This window comes from Vanellus vanellus (assembly GCF_965231255.1).
Source record: "Vanellus vanellus genome assembly, chromosome: 3".
Taxonomy (NCBI): Eukaryota; Metazoa; Chordata; class Aves; order Charadriiformes; family Charadriidae; genus Vanellus; species Vanellus vanellus.
The window spans coordinates 92,309,112-92,335,972 of NC_138907.1; the positions used below are offsets into that span (position 1 = coordinate 92,309,112).

The following is a 26,861-nucleotide window of genomic DNA, read 5'->3' on the forward strand; positions in this document are numbered from 1 at the left end:
GCAGGTGCTCGAGAGGGATCATTTAGTCGCAAGCTGATAACAAGTCAATCACTTCTATTTTTTTCTCATTCATTTTCTTTTTAAAAAAGGTTATTTGCTGGTATTTGAATTTCATTGAAGAATTGATGACACCGCCTCATAATGGAGTGTTTTGGCAGCACTAATTTGCCTTGCTGGTGATTTAACAGGGCATGTAAAGCGGAGACTTAAGGAAAAAAAAAACAAACAGCTTCCTTGCGATGGAAGGACTGGAGGATGAATGGATTTACAAGGCAGAATAAACCCCTGGGTTTAAGAAGGGAGAACGGTGATGATGGGGAAAGGCTGCAGTGGATTTCAGGCGAGGGGGAGGAGAAAATGAAGGGAAATTTAAGCGGGCTGAAGTAAATCAGCCGCACAACGAGCGCTGTTGGGGGGGGAGCGTTGAGCGGATGCTGCTCGCAACTTTCCCCACGCGCCCAGACCTCCGGTTCGCCTCCCCAAACGTTAATGAAGAACCTCGGCCCCTGGCGGGCGGGTTACCCCGAGTGCGCCGGGCAGACGGCCCTGCCCAGCTCCCCACAGGGCCCGGGGCCGCTACCACTACCGGCGGCGGCCCCAACGGTCCCCGCGCGCGCCCGGCCTCTGACCCGCGCGGGCTGCCCCTGATTAGCCCGCTCCCGCCTGAGAGGGGGGCGCGACGCCATTGGGGAGCCAATCAGGAGCCGGGGCTGCCCCGCTCTGCCCGCCCCGTCGGCGAGGCGGGCGCTGGCGGTGGGGGCTGCCAGGGCGCCGGGGGCGGCGGGGCGGCGCGGCGGGCACCGGGCGCGGGCAGAGCTGCCGGGTACCAGCGACGCCGGTGTCGCCGCCGCCGCCGTTGCCGCTGCTGCCGCCGCCACCACCACCGGGCGGATCTGCGCTTCTGCCGGAGCTTCTTTCGTCGCTGCACTTTCGCGGCCAGGAGCAGGGACATTATGCCGAAGAGAAAGGTGAGGCGCCCCGAGCTGTGCGGTGGGGTCCTGCCTCCGCGCCTTCCCCCCCCCCCCCCCCCCCCCACCTCCTCGGGAGGGGGAGACCGGGTGGCGGCCGACTGGGCGAAACGCGCGTTAAGGGCCGGGGGCGCCTGCTGCTCTCCCCCCGCCGTTGCGTGCCGGAGCCTGCGGATTGCTCTCGCGCCCGGGTATTTTGCTGCCTGTTGCAAGCCCCCTCCCCGCCCCGCCGCCCCCTGTTTACTTTCCCGGCGCCGCGCGGGGCGGTGTCGCCCCCGTCCCCGGGGGGGGGGTGGGGTGGGGGAGGTGGTGAAGTCGCTGTCACAACTCCGGGCCCCTCCATCCCCCCCACCCCTTCTCCTTTTTCTCCTCCCTCCGCCGCCGGGGAGAAGCGCTGCAGCAGCTGCGGCTTCGCCCCTGGCCCCTCGGCGGGAGGAGTTTCCTGCTTGCAAACTCCGGCGCCGCCGCGGGGCGGGGGGAGGGAGGGAGGGACAGCCGCCACCCGGGGTGTGGGGAGCCGGATCCCGCCGGCGTCGTGCCCGGGTGATGGCTCCGAGGTGGGGGTGGGGGGGAGAGGCAAGCCATGTTTAAAACAAACTACACCCTTCTCCTCGCCTCCCGCGGCAGACCCGTATGTACCAACTCCGGCGCCCATCCGGGCAGCGCCCCCGGGGGCGGCCGCCGGGGCGGGGCGGTGCCTCCTGAGGGAGCGCGCGTGGCCCCCGCCGGGCCGGGGCAGCCATGGCGGGGGTGAGGGGCCACGGCTCCCCCCGCCCTCCATCTTTTCGTCTCTTAAGGGGGGGACGGATGGTTGTGAGACGGCGTTCCCGAAGGGAGAGGAAACTTAGACGGCCCTTCAGCGGCCGGGCCCGGTGTTGCGGGGTGTGGTGGTGTTTTTTTTTTTTTTGGGGGGGGGGGGGGGGGCTGTCTTACTCTCCTCTCCCTCCTGCTTGAACCCGGAGCCGTGGCTGCGCGGTGTCTTGGCGGCGGGGAGCGCTTGCGGTGCTGGCGGAGGGCGGGCTGAGCGGGGACGGTGGCAGACGGTGTCCCCCACACCCCCCCCCCCACCCTTTCCTGGCGAGGTGAAGGGCGGAGGAGGGGGTGGGCGGCCGAGGCGAGGGGAAGCCCTGCTTGTGGCGAACCTCATCGAGAACTTATTGGCCGCCTTCCGCCGGCCCTGATGGAGTGCAAGGGGAGACTTGACGCTAATACATGCTGTGACAAAATATAGTAGCTGCAGTCCATTAATTTTAACTAGGTCAACCAAGGCAAAGCAATTCGTGTTTGGGGGGGGGGGGGGTGTTCCAAAATGTCACCTGTGACCTCCCTAATACACCATATCTGAGCTGGGGATCAAATCTGTTTTAATAGAGTTACAGGGAGATGATGACTTCCAGGTAGCTTGGTGTTCATTGTTGTCCTTTCCTTATTCTTTTTGGGAGCTATCAAAATGTCAGATTGTCAAGTATGATACTGAATTACTTAATTCATAGTTCAGAGCCCGATTCCAGTTCCGAAAATGGATGCAACCATGGGGTTGATTGCCTTTATTGGGATAACTTGGATAAAGTTAGTGAATGTGGGGCAGTTTTTCCTCTTGCGCCTCTGTCATTGCACCCTTGCATAGGCCTCATGTGGTTCTGTGCTTCTAGTGCTGTCACTTCTCATCAGGAAAAAGTTGAAAATTAGCCTGTGCCCATACGACTCTCCACGACTTTGGAAACCTTGCGAACTTACTACCCAGTTTCCATTGCCCTTCTGCGTTCTGACACTATGGATCATGTTTCACACTGTGCTTCCTAAGAGGGGCCTAGAGTTAGTGTCACTTATGTAGGTTTTTGTGGTCTGTTGTGAAATGTTTAAGAGAAACTACCTTTGAGTTGTAAGTCCACGAGAACGTGTTGTCTTTCTAGAAGATTATAAAAAAGTAATAAAAACATTACATTTGGGATCAGAGCAATGGAGATGAATTTTAACAGCGCAGTAAATTTTAATTTACTTACCATTGTATGGGTAAACAGTTAAATTTTAAGATTATTTATGAAGTCTGGGTTTTGGGAAGCACTGGTTCCAGGAAAAGTGTGTAATTAATGGCTTTGCTTTCTGAGCAAAGTGGACTTGCCATAAATATTCTACAGTAGTCAGTTTTATTCCAGAATAACATCCACAGAGTGAGAAGTTAGTGGTACAGCAGTAGCTGAATGATTATACAAGTGAGCTTCCACATGGAGACAGAACCATCATGTGCAGCTAATAGTCAATTCTTCTATTAAAATTTCAAACTTAGAAACAGGCTAATGCTAAAAGTTTTGTAAGGAAATAAACAACAAAAGTCAAAATGAGAAATTTTCAGAGTTATGGGGGTAAGTAAATAAGTAATATTGCAGAAAGGACTTGAATTCACCTGTACTTGTTTTTGTGTACGTGCTACCTAAACTGGCTGGTCTTTTTTGTTTGCTTTTCTTTTCATCTCTGATTTTTTTCATCTCTACGTAAACTGAAGTCAGTTGCTGAGTCCCTGGCCTTGTGTTCATTATGAATATCACGAACAAAAAAATGTAGGCTGTCTCCCCTTCTCTAGAGGGCTGTGGCCTGAGGTATTGTGATATTGTTACTCATTGCTTGAGGGTCACAGGGAAAAGGAAAAACTTACTGTGTGTTGAGATGGTGTTAAATACTGTGCTAAAACAAAAAGAGCTTGAACTCTGGACTCCTTCTGTCAAGATTTCTGTACCCTTTGTCTGTTTTAATAACATGTTGTGGTGTGAACATGGTCTTTCACAAGAAGAATGGCATGTCAGTGTGGGATAAACCAGAATGCTTGTTGTGGTATTGATAGCAACGAACGCCTTGAAATGGATTGGGGTGTTTTGTCGCTTGTATTGCTAGAATTAGCTCTTGGGTCATATTGGAAAACTCCTTGACCTTGAAACAGCCCCAGCAAAAATGTCTCAATGTTAGCCATAAAAGGATAAAGAAATGTTCTGCACCTGATTACAAGGAGAATCATGCTATGGTCATATACACCCATGTGCATAAGCATACATATATGAGCTTCAATGTGATCGTTATGAAGGTGAACGATACTTGCACCTTTATGTAGAATGCCCAACATTTCTGGGGGATATTAATAGGTCAAGTGGTGATTTGTCCCATATTGAATGGGGAACCTGTCAGTTAGTTGGGGTTGCACTCCAAAATGACCCAACTTGTTCTTTAATCTGAGTCTGCAATGCAACCTGCATCTCACATACTATTTTGAAAACACTTGGAACTGAATCAGATGTGAGAACTAGATGCAACTTTTTCTTCCTAAGTTGTCTTTTTTTTTTTTTTTTTAATATAACATCTTTGACTATTGGTGGTGTTTCAGAGCAAATAAAAAATAATTGTGGTCTAATTGGCCACTTCTGTAGACCACTTCTGCTGCCATCTTGTAGTTAGGCCTGTTAGTTTCTACAGTATGGTCAATGCTGTGAAAACACAGTAGAGAACATCTGTGGCAGGTTCCTGTTCCATTATGCAAATTCTCTTTCTTTAAAGTCAGAGAGACTAGTTGGTTATATTTACTACAGAAAAACAAACCCTCTGTATATTTTGCTTGGAATGCTGCTTCTTTGGTGGAAGTTAGAAGGTTCCATATTCCAGGGTTGTCCTATCATAGTGAATTTAGTTACATGATCACATGACAGTTTTCTGTGGGACTCTTACCTGGTTGGCAAAACAACTAGTAAGGTATCTAATCAAAGTGTTTTCTAATCCTTGGGGTTAAGTGCATGTTCTTACATATACTAACTCAGAGCTGTTAAATTCTGTCTAACCTTTGTTTTCTCTGGACCTAAACTCAGTTCTCTTTGTGAAATCTTCTGCATGTTTGAGTTTGCATTTCTGAAATGTCATGAATATTCAAAGAGAAATGTTGTTCCTCACCCACCGATAGGGAAATGGGGCGCAGAAGTAAATGGCCAAGTTGTTGGAATGGTCCCTTCATCTTGGATTCTCAGGTTAAGGTGTCTGTCCTGGTTTTTTTTATTCCCCCTAATAAGCATCTCCTGCGTTCTTGAGTGGTGCGTTTGTTGTTACTTCTCCAAATTTGTCTTCTTGCTCTTGGTGTGTACATAGAAACTGAGGAACTTGCAATAGTAACTGCTTCTATAAATTGGAGGAACTTGTAGGTGATCAAACACCAATTAACAAATGAAGCCGAGGGTCCTGCAGATGATAGCTCTTTTTACTTGTGACTGTGAATGATCCTGCCGTTGCTCTTTGGTCCGTGGAATGAGGTGTTGTCATAGTTTCAGCTGGGATGGAGTTAAGTTTTTTTACTAACAGCTGGTATAGTGCTGTGGTTTGGATTTGGAAATGGTGTGATAGCGCACTAATGGTTTTGGTTGTTGCTAGGCAATCTATGCCTTTTCTGCTCCTAACGCTACCCCACCAGTGAGTAGGCTGGAGGGGCGCACAAGAAATTGGGAGGAGACATAGCCAGGACAGCTGACCCCGACTGGCCAAAGGGTTATTCCATACAGTATGACATCATGCTCAGTATATAAAGTTGAGGGAAGAAAAAGGAAGGGGGGGATGTTTGGAGCGATGGTGTTTCTCTTCCCAAGTAACCGTTACACGTGATGGAGCCCTGGTTTCCTGGAGATGGCTGAACACATGCCTGCCAATGGGAACTACAGAATTAATTCCTTGTTTTGCTTTGCTTGTGCGTGCGGCTTTTGCTTTACCTATTAAACTATCTTTATCTCAACCCATGAGTTTTCTCATTTTTACTCTTCTGGTTCTCTCCCCCATCCAAACTGGGGAGAGTGAGCAAGTGGCTGCGTGGTTCTAGCTGCTGCCTGGGATTAAACCATGACAGGTGTATATTTTGTGTAAAGAGTAGCAGGTGAGTTTGTGTTCATAATGCAGCCATATGAAGTACACTCAAGTGCTCTTCAGCTCCACTTCATGTTCCTTACCATGTTTTGATACTTCAGTTGTGGATCAATCCATGTCAATTCAACATGCCAGCATCAATGTAATGTAGTGTTTTTTCTGCTAAGGTTGTCTTCATTTTGAAGCTACTTGGCATGAAAGAAGCTGCAGTGACGTTGTGAGGACTCACACTTTGCCAACAACTTGTTTCATCCCTGGGGTTGGAAGCTCTTGGTCTGTAGCAGAGGCACTCTTCAAGTTTATCTTAGAACGCAACTAACAGGACACACTCTGTTAGCAGTGGGATGCAGAAATGGAGGAGGTCCTGCATTTTATTTCGTGTTCTGGAGGTGATTATAGATTAGAAGGGAAAAGGGGGTCAACACCAGATACAGATGTCTTGGCTGCTGCCCTCTCCCCACTCCCATTCCGTCCCACTTCTCTCTCCAGACTTTCACTTGAACTCCCCTTGTGTTTCATGCTGACTGCTTCCACCTTTCTCCCTATACATGAGGACTAAGAGCAGAAGTCAGAGCTCTGAAAAGGTAGTTTCTCTCTCCACTTTTCTCGTTAGATCAATCCTAGATCATTCAGTAACTACTAGAAAACAGGCTAGACAACAGCCAAAGACAGCCTTCTTTGCATCTGCTTCACTGACGTACCCCTGACTTTGACAAACTCTTACCTAACATGCCAGCAGAGTCCTCAGATGGGCTTCTACCTTTGGCATCCTTTGCAGGAACAGGTAAAATGATTGCTATGCAAAGATGCACTGAACATTCAATCAAGGCAAACAGAATAGAGGTGCCAGAGCATCTTAAAAGGTTGCAGGAGTCTTCTAATACAAAGGAAAATGATGTTTTGTCACTTATCAATTTTGAAAATTGTACCATTTATACTAAATTTGTAAGTATTGAGAATTTTGAACTTTGATGTATTTAAAGCAATTGAAAACTGCTTAGTTGGCCTACTCCAAGTATCTGTTGACCAGACTGAATCAAAGGATCTACATCTTTCATAGAAAAGTTATGCAGAAAAGGTCACAATTTTTGATCCCTGTATGGTGCACTTAGATATAGTACAGTGTAGCAGCGTTGAGTGGCACTGGAGAAGAAGCATGCTTGAGTAATGCTGTTATGCCATGTTGCAATAAATTATGTTTACAGGGCTATTAAATACATGCAACAAATATTTGTCCACGGTTTATATTAAAGTTACACTTTAAAATCGCTTAGAAAGAGCTAATTATGTAATTTTAGCTATGACTGGGTTTTAGAGTTACAGAGATTAAAAGCTCATTGACCAAGGATTTTTAGGTCTAAAATTTTTCTGATTGTTGTATACAGGTCTGTAAAAATCTTACCCATTTATCAGCAATTGATAACAATGTATATAACTTTTCTTCTTAGACCACACTGAAATACAATTGGACTTAATGAATGGGCAACCTAAAAATTCTTAGGTTTTTGCTGATTTGTCAATTAAAAATCATTCTCAATGCTCCTTGGGCATGTTAAAGCATAATATCCAATGAGGTATAGCCAGCAGTACAATCTACTTTGTAAGTCACCATCTCTGAGTTCAAAACTAACCAGGTGCAGGTAATCTTTTCATATACATGCCAACATGTTCAGCATGCCTATGACAGTAATATTTTGTATTCCAGAGCATCAGTATTGTTAAATTTGAAGAAAGAAAAAAGTTCTGTTTAAATGGTTTATAGCAGATACATGCTATTTAGTTTAAGGCTGCTTTTTTTCTGTCTTACTTGAAAAACTTCACTTTCTCTGCTGTTTTATACCCAAGCAGTAGCCACATATAGGCCTGTTACATTCCAAGGTGTGTCCTTGTTTTTTCAGGGAAATTGTATGAAGTTGAATTTTTCTTGACATGATTATAATATTGTCTTTTGTGTAGAGTGTAAGTAAACGAGATGCAGAGATTTCTCTTGGAAATTAGGACTTTGTAGGATCATAATGTCCACCATCTATTTTCTGTTCTTTAACTGCACTAAGCTAGCACAATGATTTATCCCATGGTCCAGTCACCAAAAAAGGTGCTTTCAGGTGCTGGACTTACATTTCGGGCAGTAATCCTCTTAATGCTTGTTTATTTAACAGGTTTGAATGTGCTTTTGAATTGTTTTTTTTATCTTGGATCCTTTTACTGATCCATTTTAGAGATGCTGCGCTGAGGTACAATGAATGTGTGGTAACCTGTTAGAAGGGAGTATGGCTGGGAATGAGCAACTGGCTGCATGCAGAAGTAAGATGCTCTTATACCAATTTTATTGCCAGCAAAATTGGCAGTGTGGGACTTCGCAGTTTGGACTGTAGTTGAAGAGATATTTCAAGCTGGTGGGTACATGCCAAAAGAAGCAATTCCAGATACTCATTCCTATCCTTACTCTGACTTAACCTGTGGGGTATCATATGTGTTTAAGGTAGTTTTTGGCCAGACTTGTCTGCTGATCTAGTTTCCCATATCTTGGTGCAAAGAGTTAAGCTGGCTTATTGGCAGGAATCATTAGGTGGGGAAAGGCAGAACCCTTCTTCGCAGCAGCCAGGCATTAATCAGATGGCAGCCTTAGCCAGCTTTACTTTGATTGTCCCTAACTTAGAGTGCATAGAGGAGTATTCTTTAATTCATTAGAATAATCAGAACAACTCAGTGGTCAAATTGTGTCCTTGCACCCCTGCAGGGAGGAGTTACGGTTACTTGGAGATACAGCTCCTGCCTTCCCGTAGTAAAGAGTGGGTGTATTTGGTAACAGTGAAAGCTGCAAATATAAAATGCAGTGTTCCCTAAGAATGTTGGGATCTGTCTGCACAAAAAAATTGCATATGTTCCCATCAACACTGGCTTTATTGGGACTGTTGGGTATGTTTGCTCTTCCCACCTAGCTTTCTCCATTGGCCTAATGCTACCTGAGTTAGTAGTAGCAGAAAGTGCTTCTATAGTTGGAAATTGTGTCTAATGACATTTTTACCTCTGCAGTGTGTTATTCCTCTCAAGCAGAGTTAAGGAGAGGTGGTGTTGGTGCTTTATTTGTAGTAGGAAAATATCCTTTATCTCTGCTGCATCCTTTCTTCCTTATCCCACCTGCACCCTCATGGAGACATTTTACTTTTTTCTTCTCTTGAAACTACATTTACATTGTCTGTGAAGCTCTCCATCTGGGCTGTTGTAGTACAGCAATACAGCTGGAATTATTACTGGGATGTAAGAGGTTGGTGTTGTACCAGTTGTGCCTTGGTACCTACCTCTTACTTGTGGACCTGCTATCCTCTCAGAGATTTGATGTTCTGTGGCACCAGTTAGTTGAAACAATGATAAAAAAGGTTATTTTCTAGGTTATTGTGGTTTTATCACAGTTATGTACTCTGGGAGGGGAGGAATTATACACCTTTTTTCAGTCCTTGTTAGAGGTGGCTATTTTCAGGAATCAGTTGTTATTGAAAGTAGTCTCAATTTAATCTCTATCCTTAAGTAATTTTTTTTCTTTTTTGTATTTTTTTCAGAAGTACTTTCTGCAAGTTTTGCTCTGCAGATCTGATCAGTTCTATTTAGATAAAGATTTTGGAACCTGATCATCAAGGTTCTGAAAACTCTGTCTCTGTACGTAGACTTGAATCAGTCGATCAGCTCCGTCTCACTTGCAGAACTGGCATCAGCTTTGAAAGGTCAGAGGAATAATATTAGGGATTGGATTTCATCCATCATATTCTTTGAATCTTTTTATTTTATGGTGGCACTAAAATGGTTAAGCAAATACTGAGACAGGAATTTACTTACTACCTAGCTGATTTCTCACGTTTGCTGTTCAGGGGAAATGGAAGAATTTCAAATGCACTGTGCTCACTGCTCCCATGGTTGATCTGTATTTTTCAAAATGCAGCTGATTGCTTCACTGTCTGAAAAAGGAACTGTCTATCTAATTTTAAATTACAATGCTGTTTTTTTTTTTTTAATCTGAGCCTCTAGAAACTGCTCTTACTTCTTCACTCTGCTGTAGGTAGAAGATGTCGTATTCAAAAAACTGACTACAGAGAAGACAAATTTGGAAGGAAAAATAAAAGCCAAACCAGTTATGAGACTTCTAAAACATCCCATCATATTTAAATGTTTTTTAAATTATATGGTCAATCTTTGACCAATTTTTTTCAGTGTGAATAGCAAAATCTCAATCTACAATGAAGGATTTTCCTCTTTTGGAAACGCATTTATTCTGGCTGGTTTGGGGTATCTAGAAATACCTCAGGCCTAACTTGGTTTCTGTCTCCTCTGTCTTGTGTGGAAGAGCATAAAGCTCACAGAAGCTACCTGTTAAGAATTAAGGAATTTAATAAAATGCATTTCTGAACCTACTGATTTTGTTTATAAACAGGCTGTTTGTATTCTTATTTTCTCATATATTCTTTGAAAATGCAGTGCATGTTAATCAGTCACTCTGTTCGGCTTGAATCTCTAAGCAAGAATGGAGACTTGAATTGGGAGATGTTTTCCCTGATTTTTTTTTTTCTTTCCTCAATTGCTTATTAATACTAGGGGATATTAATGGTCTTCTCTATATTTAAACATTTGTCTTCTCAAAACTCTATGATCTTGACATTCTTCCCCAAAGAATTCAAAAACTAAATATTCTGCTCTTAATAGATGTAAAATGGAGGGATTTAAATTCTAAAAATTACATCCTGTGTAATATTTTATTGTAATACTTCTTAACAGAAAAGATTAAAATATTATATACTTAAAGAATAAATATTTAAGCAGGTTTTTGTTGTTGATGGGGTTTGGGTTTGTTTTTTTTAGTGAAGAATATATGTACATATATATGCAGTATATTAAAAAAAAAAAACCAAAACAAAACAAATAACAAAACACCTTGGATTTTTCAGAAGAGAGCAAGACAGATGTAATTTTGGATAAGTATTTAAAAAATGCAGCCACTAGCCAGATTTATTCCGTACTTCACTCATGGTTCTGGCAGAATTACTTGGTTTTTAAATTGGTGGCTTTTTTTTTCCTCCTTCCAGGATCAGGCTTGTGGTAGAAAAAAGAAATGAAGGAGTGTAGTAGGAAGAATGCCTGTTTTCTTAAAGCATTTATTAGGAAGAATTAATTTTACTTGCAAAGTTCATTCACATTGGCTTGGCAGTGAGCACTGTTCTATCTGCTGAAAACATTAAAGAACTAGCTATAAACAAAGGTTAACGATAAGATGCTGGAGGAGCTAAATGAGGAAACAATGGTTAGAAGGGTGTTGCAGGAGTTGGTTGGTGTTAAATTAGTTGACACGTCTTCATTAATCTAAACCAAGAAATAAACAGCATTTTAATTACATTTAGGAGCTGGCACAAAATTCAAAGCTGCTCTGAAGATAAATAATTAGAAGATCTAGCATGTATGGGGAAACAATTCATTGAATTGGATTTAGTCTAATACAGAGTTCTCACAGGAAAATGAGGGGAGGAAAAAATTTAGGAAAATAGTGCAGTAAACCTTGAAAAAGGCTTAGGACTCAATATGTCTTCTTTCCTTGCACTGTGGTTTTGTTGGAAGCTTTTCTCGTATATGGTGAGAAAAGTTGTTGGAGGGATGACCAAAGCATTACATCATGGAAATTGCAGCTAGAACAGTGAGCCAGGGAAGTTATCTGCAGGCAAATCCCATTGCAGGCAGTGTACTGAGATGCGATGGAACAAACCAGCTTGCAAAGAAGGGAGGAAACACTATGGAGAATACTCAAGTGCTGGGACGGTTAAGTTAACGTGGTATTTGGAATGAAACTGGCATCTGTTTTTTTGTTTGTGGGTTGTTTTTTTTTTTTCACATGGGTATGAAAGGACTAATTTCTGTCCCATCGGAGTCAATGTGTTGAGTTTTGGCTAGTAATAAGATCCTTCAGAGAATGAGCAATCTATTTCATTTTATAAGCAACCTTCTGTACTGACTGTTACTTTTCAGATACTTGTATTCTTATTCTTCATGCTTTTTATTGTACTCCTTTATAATAGTATAACCCATTCATTTAAGTACAAACAAAATACTTACCCAGAAGCTGGTCACTGCAAGTTCAAGCATGTACCTTTGGATCTCTCAAACAGACATCAATAACTTCACTACTTTGTGTTACTCTACTCTCCTTACATCCTGCTTATATTGCAGGGTTTTGATTAGAAAAATTGAATTTTTTTTTCTTTTGTGGTGCATCTCTACCAGGTAACCCAACCATAAGAACAATAAAAAAAGGAAAATTGCCTGTATCTTCTGTTAAATGTTTCCTTAAAACAGTTATCTCGTTTTCTGTTTTCAACTTAACAGTTCTGTAACGGTATTGGCATTGCAGATAGCACAGTATTGTCCTGGTGTGTGTAAACACTGATTCTTATGTATACTTCACAGCTGGTGAAATGCAAGAACTGTGTATACAAACAAGCTCAATTTTAATACTCCTTCGATTTTTTTTTTTTTTTAATGTTCTCTATCATCTATAAATATTCCTCTACTTTTTTCCAGTCCCCTCAAAATAATTTTCTAGGTTGTCCTTAAAAAGAGGTGGGGAAAAAGCAAATTAAAAAAAATAATCTGATTGCTGATAGACACAGGGAATGTTAATCTTGTGGTATAAAAGTTATGCAGGTCTGACAGATTTTTACAAAGCTTAGCTACAGCTTAATTTACAGTCCTATTGCCAATATATAGTGCTAATTGAGGTATGACACAATGTGTGGTCATCTGAACCTAAAACTTGCTATTAGTTTAAATGTCAAAAGCGCATTTTGTTAGCCAGTCAGCTTCTTTCCTTCTGCATACCTCTGTAATTGGAAAAAATAAACATAACTATTATCTGTGTCCTTATTTGCTTTTTTATGTCTTGTCTCTTGTAGGTAACCATACAGTGTCGGGCACAGCAGGCCTCTAGGGACTTCTTTAGGAGTATAATACAGGCATGTGATGGAGTGCAGCTGAAGAATTACTGAGGTTGGAGTACTGCCCTTGTCAAGTGATTCAGTGCTCACATTGGTCTTTGATTTTGCTGCACAAAATTTGCAGTGTGAACAGACCCACTCCCAACTAGTTTACGATGTAAGGCACAGTATCCAGGGTGCATTTTAATGTGACTGGGGTGTCATGTGAAATACGGTGAGCCATACCATAACGTCATATGGAAAAACGTGCCAAGGGGATGGGTTACTTAGTACATTTGGTTGCTTTGAAACCAGAGTTCCTTCAGTAGTTTGTCACCAGGACAAAAGATGGGGGATGGGTTCCTGTGGAAGAGTTAGGGACAAGGACTTTAAGGTTTTGGTGGTATCTACAGAAAAGTCCTGGGACTTCCAGATACTAGTGCAGACAGTCACTGCGTGTGGCATGCCGTGTTCTTTGGGACTGTGCTTGGCTCGCATCCATTCCTGTACAAATCTCTCCAGTCCCTAGTGAGAGGAGAAAGTACTGCAAAAACTAGCATGAAGGTCCACATCAGCTGGGACCCACTGGAATGTCTAAGTAGTACTCATGGAGGGGAAAATAAGTTTCTTCCTCTTGTAACAAATATACTGTAGCCATATCTGACATGCGTATTTTTTTGGTGTGTCTGTCAGCTAGACTGTTTGCAACTGCCCTGGTCCACTTCATTCTTGTCTGTTGGACTGGCTCAATTGTTTGTGCAGCTGTGCAGTAAAATGATTCTGCTGGAGCAGGGAAGGCTATATATTTCTAATTTGTGTATGTATTTATAATATTTATAAATTTGTTTAAGCAGCAGGCTATTTTTCAGCTGGATCAATTACCTTATTCATGACATGGCCTCCCACGCAGCTCTGCCAGCGCACTGGAGAGCCAAGGCCCTGGGAGGATGAGCACAGCCTCCAAACGCCTGGACTTGCAGTGATTGCAGAGAGGAGGGAGCAGGTCTGAAATGGAAATGAAGCATGTCAGAACCCCTTGCTGCTTGTTCACACCTCTGAGATTATTACTGTGCATGTACCTCCGTGGAGAAAGTTATGTGGCCTTCAGAATTGCTGTTGGATTTTCTAACTTGAGAGGGAATGCTGGGCTAATTAGCTAACTTAATTGAAATATGTTGTGTAATATATCATAGTAGTATACAGTGGTTGTGGTTGCATTAAGAGTATTTTAATATAATTTTTTCCCCGTGTGGTTACCTTCATGAACAGTTTTTAAAATCTGTTCTCAAGCAATGATATTGTCATCTAAAATCAGGCTATCAGAAATGTAGGAGACTTGTCTTTTATTAATGCTAAAGAGAACGGGGTAAATTACTGTGTCTTAACTGTGCAGTGTTGCAGGGTGCTCCTGGGCAATTACTGCAAGGCTGTTGGCATGTGGCAGTGCCATCTTGTGATGATTTAGCCCTGTTTCAAAGCTCTGTGGTTCCTAAAAGTGAAGCAGGGTATAACAGCTCGATTGTGGAGTGTCAGGCAGCTTCGTTGGTTTACGGTGAGTTTTTTAGCCTGGCTTCTGAAGGAAATAAATCATGCCATCTTTCTGTCCCTACACCTGTAAATCTTGAGCTTCTTGGCTACTATGAGGGAAAGATTATAAAATCTGAGAGAACTTCCATGTAAACAAGTGCCCAGGACAGGAGGCATGCTATTCGAGTTCACTCCCAGGGAAAGAGTGCAGTGCAAGTTTGTCAGACTGAAGAAAATGCATTTAGGAGAAACAGATATTGTGAATACATGGACTGCAGAAAAGCTATACCCAGAGTTTGTATGCTATGGTGAGCTAAAGAGGGAAGTTGTAGGCAACAAGACTTTGTTCCTGATGGTGATCATGGAACTACTTGGTTTGTTTTCCTTATGGCTTTTGATGTTCCCAGCATGATGCCATCAAGCTGTAGCAACTCTTTAGTAACCAAACTGAAAGGCTTTTAAGAATGCAAACCTGAAACGATCCTGTCTGTTGAGGCTGCAGTAGCGTGGGGAACAGTCAGGCTCCATTTTGGATGCCTGACTCTGTTGCTATTCTGAGTTGCTCTACGCTGAGCAGTGCTGCTTAACTTCCTGCTGTTTTCTAGCTACTTAGATGATCAGTCCTCGTCTTTTTTTAAACCAGCTGCTTTTGTGGCATGCTTCCTTTCTGTCAGGAGAGCGTGCAGTAACAAAACCATGTTTTATTCTCTGGTGGGGGTTGTGTGTGGATGTTGAAGAGCGTCTTTCTGTAGGTATGTTAAAGCTCACTGCCAGGAGAAGGCATTGGTCAACTGCTGCGACCCAGACAGTCTTTTTCTCTGCCCCAAACCATAACTGTATAACTCCAAGACATTCCGTGTCAAAGGGTGGGGGGAGGTTTGCGTTAGGATTGAAATGGAAAGGCAAAGGAAAAGATAACTAGCCTGCTCCTTTACTGACTGAAAAACAAAACAGCAACCAAATTGCCTTCTCTGCTGCCTGTTAAATGCCTTTTTGAAACACATGCTGTTCTTCTAGTTCTGTAACTGCTGCTGCTCGCTGTTTTTCCATGAATCGCTTGCTCCTAGGTGGAAACCCAGTCATTTGCAAAACGTGAAGTAATACATCTTGAGTTGTAAACAAGACAGAAGCTTTTTTTTTTTTTTTTCTTTTCTTTTCCTCCCTTCTCCCCCTCTCCTGTGGTTTAACTAACATTTCTCTAGTACCTCTGGAAGGCCAGCATCAGAATGATCAGGTTGATTCTACGTTCTTGTTGAGGAAACATGTTTGTCCCTAGCTTTCCTGTCAATGTCTTGGTGTTTTACTGATTTTTGCTGTTCTGGTGGAGGAGATGAGATGAGGGAAGGATACTGTTAAAGCTTCCAGCTGAGTGAGCCTGAGGCACAAAAGGAGTAAATGAGGTAAAGAAATCACTGATTTCAGTAATGCTGTGCTTTTTTGGTTCATCTCATCACACCTCATTATTAGTTAAGTTCATGTTTGGGGAAGAAATGTGTTAAATTTCTCAGGGATTTCAAAAGTCCTAGTAGAGCAAACCTCAGATTTCCAGCTCATGCTGTTGTGCTACCAACTGCTGATTAAATGGAGCTCCCACTGGAGCCTGTGGATGCTTTAGTTAATTGGCTAGAGGGACCACTGAGGGATGCTGTGTGGTACAGTACATACGTATCTGGTGTTGATCAGGCCATGTGTTCTTGCTTGGAAAATCTAGAATGGCTTTGGTACAATGTGGCTTGTAAATACTAACGTAAATTTGCCAGGCCTCTTTCAGTTTACTGCAAAGTATAGAAAGAAGAGTCTTCAACATAATATTTCTTTTGCTGTTGCCTGGATGCTTTTAAGTCAGTAATAAAAACGCTGACTTAATATTTTCTTTCAGTCTCCAGAGGGTGCTGAAGGCAAGGATGCAGCAAAAGTAACTAAACAAGAGGTGAGTATGTTTGTTGTTTTTTTTTTTTTAATTTATTGTGGCATGTAATTATTTAACTGGATATCTGCAGTCTTGCATATCAGAAGACTGCATTGCTCTGACGCTTCTAGTGGGGTGTTACCCATGGGAATCATGACAGTAAACCACATTTGTAGCTTATCTGGTATAATTTGGTTTTGATGCACTGAGGATTCATACAACTTACTAATACACAAAATAAATTTCAGAATCACTTAGGCCTTTGATAGACAAGCTCTGGTGGATCTTGTGGCAGCAGTGTAGGGTGCTACTGCCTGGAACTGTTGCTGTGTCGCTAGTGGGTTGGCAGAAGAGGGTTCATGCACACACCTCAGCCAGTTTACTTCAAAACTATTCTTAGCTTAAGCGACTGGTGGAAGGGTGTCTTCAATTAAGATACCAGGCTCTAAACTGGAGCAGCTGACGCATTTGTGTGTTTTCTTTGTCTGAATTTGTTTTAAAGGCACAGTAACTTCTGTCAGAGAATGCAAGGAAACAGCTGGTGATACCTTGAGCTCTACAGTAAAGTTTGCTAGTTTGTTTGTCACAGCCCTTAATGTGAATTTAAAAACCAGGTAATTATAAGGATTAGTTTCCTTAGATTGTCATCTTTTGTGGCAGACAAAATTAAATCAGGACCTTGAAAAGAATAGGTGAATATTCAAATGAATTAAAAATTAATTGCTCTTCTTGTAAATCTTTGAGCATATTTGAACAGGAAAAACAGCCTAATGAAGCTTTACACTTTCTGAATTGAGAAGTTGGCTGTTGCTCAGTCCAGCAGAAAAAGATTGTACAGTGGAAATGTCAAAATACTTCAAACAATAGTAATGCTTACAGTAAGCTCCTGAAAGTAGAGTAGAAAGGAGGTCTGAGAGGAATAGATTTTGATACCTCAGTATCTTCCTATGGAATTTCCTGGAAGAAAAATCAGTTTATTTTTCATGAAGTATGAAAAGGCTGACTAAATCATAGGAAAAGCATAATCTCCTTTGCTCTGAATTAATGTTTTTCTCTGTCCAAGCTTAAATATTATTTCTTCAACGAACAGAAAGTTCTTTCCCCTAAAAATTTGAGACCTGATTGCTAGATTAAAGAAGAAAGACCAAAAAGCTTAGGGAAACACACAGACTCTCTAGAGAGAGCCTGCTGACTCTAAAATATGAGAGCTCTTAGAGTAGTCTTCAGTCAAGGTGAGATAATAGTGGCTGTTGATGCTACAGAAAAAAAACTCCAATGAATTAAGATAGTCCCAGTAGATACACCTGTAGCTCTTAGTGTGTGAATGTGTAGGATTAGATTAGAAACTGTGTGAGCTCTTGGAATAGGTAGAATTTATGTAGGAACAGGCTTCAGTCTGAAGCAAGAGAGACCTGTGTTGATGGCACTGAGGAGATCTTCTGAATTACTTTAAATATCTGAGGGGAGACTGGCAAGTTCTTGAGAGCACGTAGGGTGAAGTCAGAGCTCCCTATCAGGGCGGAGAGCGGGGGCTAGCACAGAAGTCGTAAAAGTTTGCACCTGAAAGGTAAAGAGCAGTCTTAAGAAATAAAGCCCTGTTTAATTCATGCCTATGAAAACAGGCAGTCAAGCCAAAATACAAAAGCTGCAAATCTAAATCTGGGCAATTGGGACTATCTGGCTTTAAATGAGGACAGTGATATAATGGGCAATTCAGAAACTTGTTGGGACATTGTGACACCAAGGCACAAATTATACAGGGTCGAGAGCGATGTTGCATTAGTGATAGAATGGCTGTTATGTGTCTTTAATATTTCTCGAGATTAATTGAATCAATAAGTACAGGAGAATCCTTTATGGATTGCCAAAACGTGTAAATGGGAAGTATATAGTGTAGAAATTGTGCCAGGTATCATCTGACCACAGTAGTAGAAGTGGCAGTGGGATGTTAAGGGAAATCAGAGAGGCTCTGAGGACAGAAATAGCATTGATGGAGATGTCGGTTACCCTTCAGAGATTTGGTAAAAGGCACAGGATGGAATTACAAAGACAAAAAAGTTAAAACTATAAATGCTTGCTTCCTGGAGGAGCAAATCAAAGGACCAATAAAAGGATAATCAGCTCTTTATTTGGTCCTCAGTAGTATGTAGGAGCTAGTTAAAAAGACAGTTGTCGGAGAACTGTTCTGTAATTACAACCATAATATATTCAGGTTCATCATCCTTGCAGGAATGTAAGTGCAAATAAACTCCGCTATGGTAAGATATGATATCAAGAAAGGGAATTTTATTAAAAATGAGAGCTTGTTAAAAGGAGCAGCTAAAAATTTTAATGGTTTCAGGTGGCAGAGAGGCTTTGTGATACTCCATGCTAGAGCCTTGCAGAAATGCATGTTATTTTTCAAAAGCCCCCACTCTCCCCCCCCCCTCCCCCCCAAAACACAACCCAAAACTGGAATGGCGTAATAGCAAAATAAGGGACATTTACTATTTTTGAAAGATTTTTTGTATTGATGGAAAATAATGAGGAAAGGAGCAAAGCCTCCAGCATGGCAAATGTGAAGCTGAAAATGCAGTAGTGAAGCTCCTGCTATGGAGAATTCTTAGGGAGATTGTCACAGTGGAGCCTTTTCTCATGGGTGTAGAGTCAGGAGGACATTCTTCAATTGAGTGTGAGAACTAGATAGTATTTACCAGCAATTGCCAAACTTCTGAGTGCAGTATGTAATTTATTACTTGCATTGGCCTCAGTACCAGGGTGACTGAAGGTGATGAAATGCTCCCAGGACTTTAGATAAGAGATTCTGGAAAATAAAGCCCGTGAGTCTAACTTGCAAAAGTAGCTAGGAAAAAAAAAAAATAGTATATGTGGACAAATGTATCATGGGAAAGTTGACATGGATTTTGCAGAGAGAAGTCAGAGTATCTTCCTAAGAATTTGGAATAGATAAAGATACGAGGAGAGAGTAGGGAAGTAGGGAAGAAGTAGTTAATTTTCATAATGGAGGAGAAATATCAGTGGAGTATTGGAAGCATTTGTGTTTGGGCTTGTGTTGCTGAATGTATTAATTAATGATTTAGGAGAAGAGGTACTGTAGAAATGACAAAGTTTGTTGAAAAATACAAAAAAATACAAAAAAAATACCAGGGTAGTCAGAAGTGAGAAAGACTGAGAAGGCTGTTACATCACTGATAACTAGGTGATTAAATATCGATAGAAATTCAGTATGGAGAAATGCAAATTAAAACACAGGGGAAGGGTAGGACACAGTGAAAATCACCAAATTAGCTGTTAATCAGGGGAGATGAAATTGCAGTGAACAGTTGCTAGAAAATATCAGTTCTTCTAAACAAAAGGTAACTAGAATATAGGAAAAAATACTAGAGGACAGTGTGTGAAACATCAATGATGTTGTGTCCCAGATATGGGACTACTAAATGAAGTTCTGACTCTTCCTTAAAAAGACCATGATAGAATGAAGAGGATACCACATATAGTGGGACAAACAAAGGATGCAGAGCAGCTTTAAAATAAAACAAACCACAACCCAGATTTTCTAGCATTCTTGACTTTTTATATAACAGAGGTGTGATAAAATCATCAGTAACACAGAAAAGGCAGTTAGGGAATTATTACTCATGTAATCAGAAAATAAGAGGAATCTAGTGAAAGTAAGAGGCAAGAAATTTAAAAGAAAGACAACAGAGGGGGAAGCTTTTTCTTTTCCACACAGTGCATAATCCTATTATGGAACTCATTGCCACAGGATGTTTTGGAAACTGAAAGTGTAAATGGGTTTGCTAGGTTATTAGACAAATTTATGGAGAAAATGAACCTGGGGGACTGTTAAACACATGATGTGGATATAATGTCCAGGTTGGAAAGTTCGCAATGGTAGATTGGCAGAAGCTGGTGCAGTAGGAAAGTGCCAAGTGTTGTTCTGTGTCTGCTCTGTTTCATATGCTCTTCCCGTAGGTGTTTGCTAGTGGGCCAGTGTCAAATAGACTGTTGGGTGAGCTGCTGGTTTCTGGCTTAGTACAGCTGTTGGGAGGGGAACAAGGGTTCCAAAAGCACATTAAAATGTGACCTTTGCTGACTTGACTGCAAAATCAAAATCCCTCCTTAAAATCAGATAACACGAAAGACATATAAACTCTGAATGAGAATTAAAATGACTTACCTGTCAGGCATTTTTAAAGAACTAAGGGTTTATGCTGACTTTCTTATGGCAGTACAAGCGTTCTGTGAAACCAATCACAGAACAGGAACAGTTGGGGAATATGGGAGAGAATTATAATTTATCCAAAACAACATATTGTCCTTTAAAAAGTAGATGCTAACAAAACATTCCAGTGCCCAAATGCTGAGGGATAGAAATCATCAGTTAAGAAAACAGATTTGTAAAAGAAGATGCCTTGAGCTAGGAGTTCTTTGATTACCCGACAAAGTGAAATGCTTTATTTAACCTGCTGTAAAATGGTGCTAGGCTGCTAAACAAGCAGTTGATATTCTAAATTGCCAAGAAAAGAGAGGTTTACTTTTTTTTGTTGTTGTTAATGATGCATAATATTTGATAGCTGAAAATATCTTTAGGTGTTTTTTGACAGGACTTCTATTTTGTTCGATGCAGATCTGAACTATTCACTAATGCTTTCCACTAATACTTAAATGGCTCCAATGAATACAAATTACTGCATTCTTCAGATATTAATAACAGCTTTTTCCTGTTGCAAGATGTGTGGAGCCATGCTTTTTCAGCTCAACTTAAATGGTTAATTAAGAAGGTTTTTTTTTATTCACGTTTTAAGCTGTGTTACATTGGATATTTGTTGCAGTTCAGTTGGCCATTTATTTTGGCTATGAGTGTGACTCCAGTTTTATGACATAGACCAAACTTTAACTCTGTTTGGTAACCATGCTGTGTAACTGGATCATGGGTTTGGCTGTTTTAATGAATACAAAAATATTGTGAACAAACTCATGAGCTTACAACTATTTCTAAGACTTAACTCATCTTCAGTAATAAATTTATGATAAAGAACAAAGTGAAATAAGGAACTTGTGTCTTTGTGCATTTGGACTCTTGGATTGAGTGTGTGAGGAACTGAGGAAGTGGAAGGACTTAGTTTCATGTTTTGAAACTCTGATATCCTCTATGGAAGGATGTTAACTTTATTCTGCTGTTAATCAGATGGTATTTTTACCCACTATTACAAGTAGCATCTGCTAGATTGTAGAAACATCATTTGAAGTATTTGTGAGAAATGTTCAGTGTCCTGTGCACAGGTAGTCAGGCTTGCTGTATTTGTGAACCTTTCATAGAGCAGCGAGGGACTCAGAAGTACTTGTAAAATAGGGTCAGAAAAAAAATGTGTTTAACCATATGGAAATTTAGACATTATAATTCCTGAACAATTTTTATTACTAATTTTCACATCGCTTTGTCCCTTTAAAATTTTGATTGTCCAAGATGAGGAAGACGTGAATTGTGTTTGGCAATAGAGACACACATTGGTAGGGGCATATTTTATGTTGTCACCACGAAATGACTGATATTATGTTGCTTTGGATACTGATTACTGTAAGCCTATAAAAATGTGCTCTCCTTTTTTTTCTCTTTTCTGTAGCCCACAAGACGATCAGCAAGATTGTCGGCTGTAAGTATGTATAACACCTTTTGGTATGTACTTTTCTAGGCGCATATGGTTTCTCAGACCAAACAGGTTTGTTATGTTTTGCTTGATTCAACTGTTATTCTAGCTGAGGGGTATTTAAGAACTCTGGAGCTAAAGTTATCTGTGTTTTCTTGGTTTCAGGTTTTCAGGTTGTTCTGATAAAAGATGTATTTTCCTCACCTCAGTACAACACTGACTGTTACATGCGGGATTGACTTCGTACCGTTTTGCAGGCTGATGTTAGTTGTGGAAATGCAACTACTTCCCTTGGAAGGAGAAAGAGCTGTCCTTCAAGGACTTCATTTGATGGCACTACTAGTATTTAGTTTTAGTTCCTCTTCTCTGTTAGAACATATCTGACTTCTTTTTTTTTTTTGCTAGTTACTACTAATCTCCACATTTTACTCTTAGAATGACCCTCAAATTGCTTTGACTCCTAGATGGGTGAGCTAATGAAAATAGGTGTGTACAGTGATGAGGTGCATTTGTGCATTAAGGTTTTTCAGTCTATTTCTAGATGCATACTAATAAGCAGGAAGTAAGGGAAGGTGTGGGGTGGGGGAAGCTGGGGTGTGGAGGCGGCTGGCTGACTTCTGGTAATATGTCTAACGCATTGTGCAACTGAAAATGTTTTATAGAAACCTGCTCCACCAAAACCTGAACCCAAACCAAGGAAAACCACGAAGGTAAATACTCTTCTTTTTAGTTGCCGTCATTATAGCCAATAGTAAGCAAGTATACTCCTTTGCATTGCAAACAGTTCAATTTGCAGCGTTTTTGTGAGGCATCGACTCTCCTGCCCCCCCCCCCCCCCCCTCCCCTTCCACCCCCCCTTCCAGCCTCCCAGAAAAAAAAAAAAAACAACTTAGATCATTCTTTTCTTTCTGTCCCACCCCTTCCTGGCCTCATTACTGGCTGAAACAAAATGTCTTGCCTGTTTGATATGCAGACCATGTTATTTTATAGTGAATTCCTAGTTTAAGAAGAATCTTTACCTTTCCTGAAATATACAGGTTTAGTTGGGTAAGCTCTACCTGAGACCTAGCAATTTCTACAATAGGATTTGAGATTACTCTGTGCCATCCTGTTTCCTTGTCTAGAGGGACAGTACTTCATTTCATAGCGAGAAACTCTTATCTGTTCTTGAAGCCTGGCCGTTGCTGAGAATGCACAATTATAATTAAAGGTGAAATTAAATATATTTAATTTGAATGGTTTAGGTTTTCTAGGCCAGTTACAGTCAAATTAAAATCTTATTAGTGTCTGAAATACCTTTTCAGGATTTCTGCATATAAATCATGTACTTCAGAAACTGTAGATTTATTTGTGCCCAAGGGGAATGTTAAATAAAAGCAATTGCTTTAGTGGAAAAAACCATGCTGGAAACTGAGTCTAGCAATCCTCGCATATTTTTTCAAGTCCTTTTATTGGTATCTCAGTTGGGCAAGTACCAGGATACAAAGTCCGTATGTGAGAGTAAAACTCTATGACTTTGAACACTTTATGATTTATCAAATGAAATTATCAATAAAATCTTGCTGAGTCCATTTTACTCCCCTTTTAAAAGAGTATTAATAAAGAAGGGAATATGGTAGCTTCCATAGCTTTGTATACATGTTGTGAAATGAGCTCGGTGTTACGGAGTCAGTCTAAGCTGCATGAGAGACTTTTGCAGCTCATTTCAGGGGACTCAAATCCTTTATGACATTATTCTAAGTAATTTTTTAATACAGTAATCTGCTTTTTTCTAAACTCTTAACTGCATCGCATTTTAAAGAGTATATTAATCTTGGTTCCCTAAACAGAGAAGAGCTAGTGTGTAGTCTGAACCTGCTGGTAAACGACTGGAGATGGAACAGATTTGAGATCATTTTTGGTGTTAAAAGCTTGCAACTTATGGATTTACTAAGTCCAGTTCTTAGCTTATTCTTTTGTAGGTGAAGACTTATGACTGTACTCACATCACCAATAAGCTTCTCAGTTAAGCACCACAGCTGCTGTGTAACATTGAAGCTGAAGGGTGAAAGGAGTAATTCAGTCTGCCCTGGAACTAGGATTGCTGGCACTCCCTCCTCACTGCCCCACTCCTGTATGAGGATCGCTGGGGAGAGGTAGTTAATGAAGGGAGACTGACCTTAACCCTGTTTACAGCTGCTGTTGCCATTTTGCATGGAGAATTTGGACCAGTGATCAGATGGAATATCTCCATAGTGTTTATCAGAACTACTTTAAATACTAATGTAAAATATTTAATTAAATACCATTTAAATTTTTATCCCATTGCACTTAAAATCCTTAACCTATGTCTCTACTAGCCTTAGATCACAAATACAAATATGTACATAGAGCAGGGATTAAAAAAAAGTAGACTTCAACATACGAATTGTTTGTTTAAAAGCAAATCTACAAATGTAACTGTAGCTGTTAGAATAGTTCCTTTTGATAAACTCTCTGCTTTGTGTTGGTGCAGATGGAATTTTATCAGTGTTTGCCTCCCTAGTGTGTTGGTTGGTTCTTTCATTGACATGGAATGAACATCACAGATGTTATCAAACTAACAAAAGGACAGCCAACAAAAATGCTTATTTTTTAAATCTAATTTAATATTTCATGTTAATCGAAAGTGTAGTGCTGTTGCACAAACTGTGTTGTTTGTGCTTGGCTGAATAAGCTTTCAATAGACTGTGATTGAATTTGTTCATACAGATATCTTGTATATAACTCTGTATATACACCTCAGCTGTACCAAAAATAGTTTGAGGGGTTTTTGTATCCCTGTAAATTAGCAGAATCAATAAAGAAGCAGAAATCGATATTTTTCTAGAAATTTTGCAAGTCTCTGAATACCTTTTGTGGATATACATTTTCCAGTTAGTCTTTCACTGTTTTTTTTGTTTTGTTTTGTTTCAGTCTAGCACACACAGCTTGCCAAGATGTACTTTTTGTTTCATAAGAAAGTTTTTTTGATAAAGATGTAGGGTGTTGGTTGCTCATACAATGTCTATGCCCATGTTTTTAATCTTCTGTCAGAAGGAACCTGGAACAAAGGCCAACAAAGGTGCTAAAGGGAAGAAGGATGAAAAGCAAGAAGCTGCAAAGGAAGGTACTACACCATCTGAAAATGGTGAAAATAAAGCTGAAGAGGTACTTTCCACACATACGTCCTGCTGATTGAATCAGTGTTTTTTAATTATTCGGCCTTTCAGACATTGATAGCATGTTCATAATGTTTCTTTTTATTGCCCATAATGTTATTGCAGATTCGCATCTCTCGCTCAACTCTTAGTGTTTCAACATCCAGAGGTGCCCCACCCAGCACACTGTCAGTAAAAGGGCAGATTGAAACAGTGAAAGTTAAGGGTACGGTAGAGAATTCAGCATGTGTGCAGTGACTAGAAACAGATAGTAGTGTGGTGCTTTTCAGTATGAACAATGGAAGCTGACAGGTAAGGCTTGTATTGCTTTTGAAAAGCTGGGACCGATAATTTAAGAAAAGTGTGTGAATGTACCTGTTTTGTGTAAATGTAACCTGGAGGTAGGTTTGAAACTGAGCTGTTGCAAATAAGAAATTAAAGGAGTGAGGGTAGTTTGGGTGCTTAGGTGTCTAATGGCAATTTACTATAGTAACTAATTTCTGTTTTTCTTCTCCACAGGCTCAGAAAACTGAATCTGTAGGTGACAAGAATGAATGAAATATCATGAAAATTTTGGGTTGATTTTATGTACCTCTTGGACAACTTTTAAAAGATATTTTTATCAAGTATTTTGTAAATGCTAATTTTTTTAGGACTATGATAGTTGACATATTAAACTGTATATGAACATTTCCCTTCTCATAACAGTGCTTTTAGAAATTCCCATTGTTGCCAAGTAATATAAATATCAACTTAATATTGCAAGGTATGTGTAAAATTGGATCAGCATTCCATACACTTGCTTTAAGAAATTAAGTCTTGTGCATATGGTGATGTTTTTACTGTGCGTATTTGAATTTTTCATGCAGTTTTTCTAGAGCAATAATCAGTGGTGCTTTTGTACTTAGGGTTTATGTGATTTTAATGAAACATGGATAGATGTGGCCACCTGCTGACTATTTTGGGTTCTTTTAATGGATTAAAATAAAAGGTCTCCTTGCCTGCAAAACTACAGCCTCCTAATGTTTTCTCTAAATCTGAGGAATGCCTTTCTCCTGTTTTCAACTGTTACAAGGAAGACTAAATGATTTGCATGCCGTCTGTTTGCTTTTTCGCTGATGTCTGATTAAAAAATGCCCGCACAGGAGTAGCAGGCTGGGATTTTCAGTGGCCCACAACTTCAGAGACTTACAGATACATTCTTCAGATATACTGTCACGGGGTGAGTAGAGTTGCCATACTCTATCAGGATCTTGTGTCTGTCATGAGCTATCAGTACAGAATGAATTGCTTGATTTATAGAGATGTACAGTAACTGTTAAAAGTAGCTTTGTTTCTCCCCCACTCCCTTTTCATTAACTACAGACGACTTGCATCGTACTCCGTGGAAACCTTTCTTTCTAACTGCAGCCTCAAATTTAGTATAAATAGTAATTGCTGTTCTGCTTCAGTTGAGGACAGTTGTTAATACATTGAAATTGCTGTTAATCAGCGCTATGTATTTGGTACCTGGTAGAAATGGAACAATTAAAGTTATTTTTGAGGTGATAGTGGTGATAGGGTGGATTAGCTCATGGTTGGGGTTTTTTTAGTGTCCATGTTTCAACTCTGCAGCTCATTCTAAGCGCCTCTTATAATTTTTCTCCTTCTCTTTTCTCTAGGGGCCCTGATATTTCTAGGTACTTCTGGGATGGGAGGGGAAAGAGAAAAGATGTTCCCTGTTCTTCAGTAGCATTGATTTGTATTGCTCAAGTGGTGGCCGTTATGTCTGAGAATACCTTTTGCTTGTTTAAGTCAATAAATAAATGACTGTT

General features: G+C 40.7%; 1 protein-coding gene across 4 annotated transcripts; it reads left to right on the forward strand.

The window, feature by feature from the left end:
* The first annotated feature begins 746 nt into the window (after window positions 1-746).
* On the forward strand, window positions 747-26,861 carry HMGN3 (high mobility group nucleosomal binding domain 3). Of its 4 annotated transcripts, none has more exons than XR_014269020.1 (7): window positions 747-968; window positions 16,209-16,259; window positions 21,866-21,895; window positions 22,552-22,599; window positions 24,944-25,057; window positions 25,174-26,269; window positions 26,709-26,861. XR_014269020.1 is itself a non-coding variant. In XM_082481613.1 (6 exons), exons 1-6 carry the CDS (start codon window positions 954-956, stop codon window positions 25,303-25,305), a joined length of 390 nt encoding a protein of 129 aa, XP_082337739.1. In that variant the 5' UTR covers window positions 747-953; the 3' UTR covers window positions 25,306-26,861. The 4 variants fall into 4 exon arrangements, 1 of the variants encoding a protein (XP_082337739.1); XR_014269021.1 differs by having other exon boundaries at window positions 25,567-26,269; XR_014269022.1 differs by having other exon boundaries at window positions 24,944-25,016; window positions 25,567-26,269.

Bases quoted from the DNA above. Each gene is read 5' to 3' on its own strand.
- HMGN3 (XM_082481613.1), top strand. The intron at 22,600-24,943 runs GTAAATACTCTT...ATCTTCTGTCAG, and splicing joins AACCAAGGAAAACCACGAAG to AAGGAACCTGGAACAAAGGC. The intron at 25,058-25,173 runs GTACTTTCCACA...ATGTTATTGCAG, and splicing joins GTGAAAATAAAGCTGAAGAG to ATTCGCATCTCTCGCTCAAC.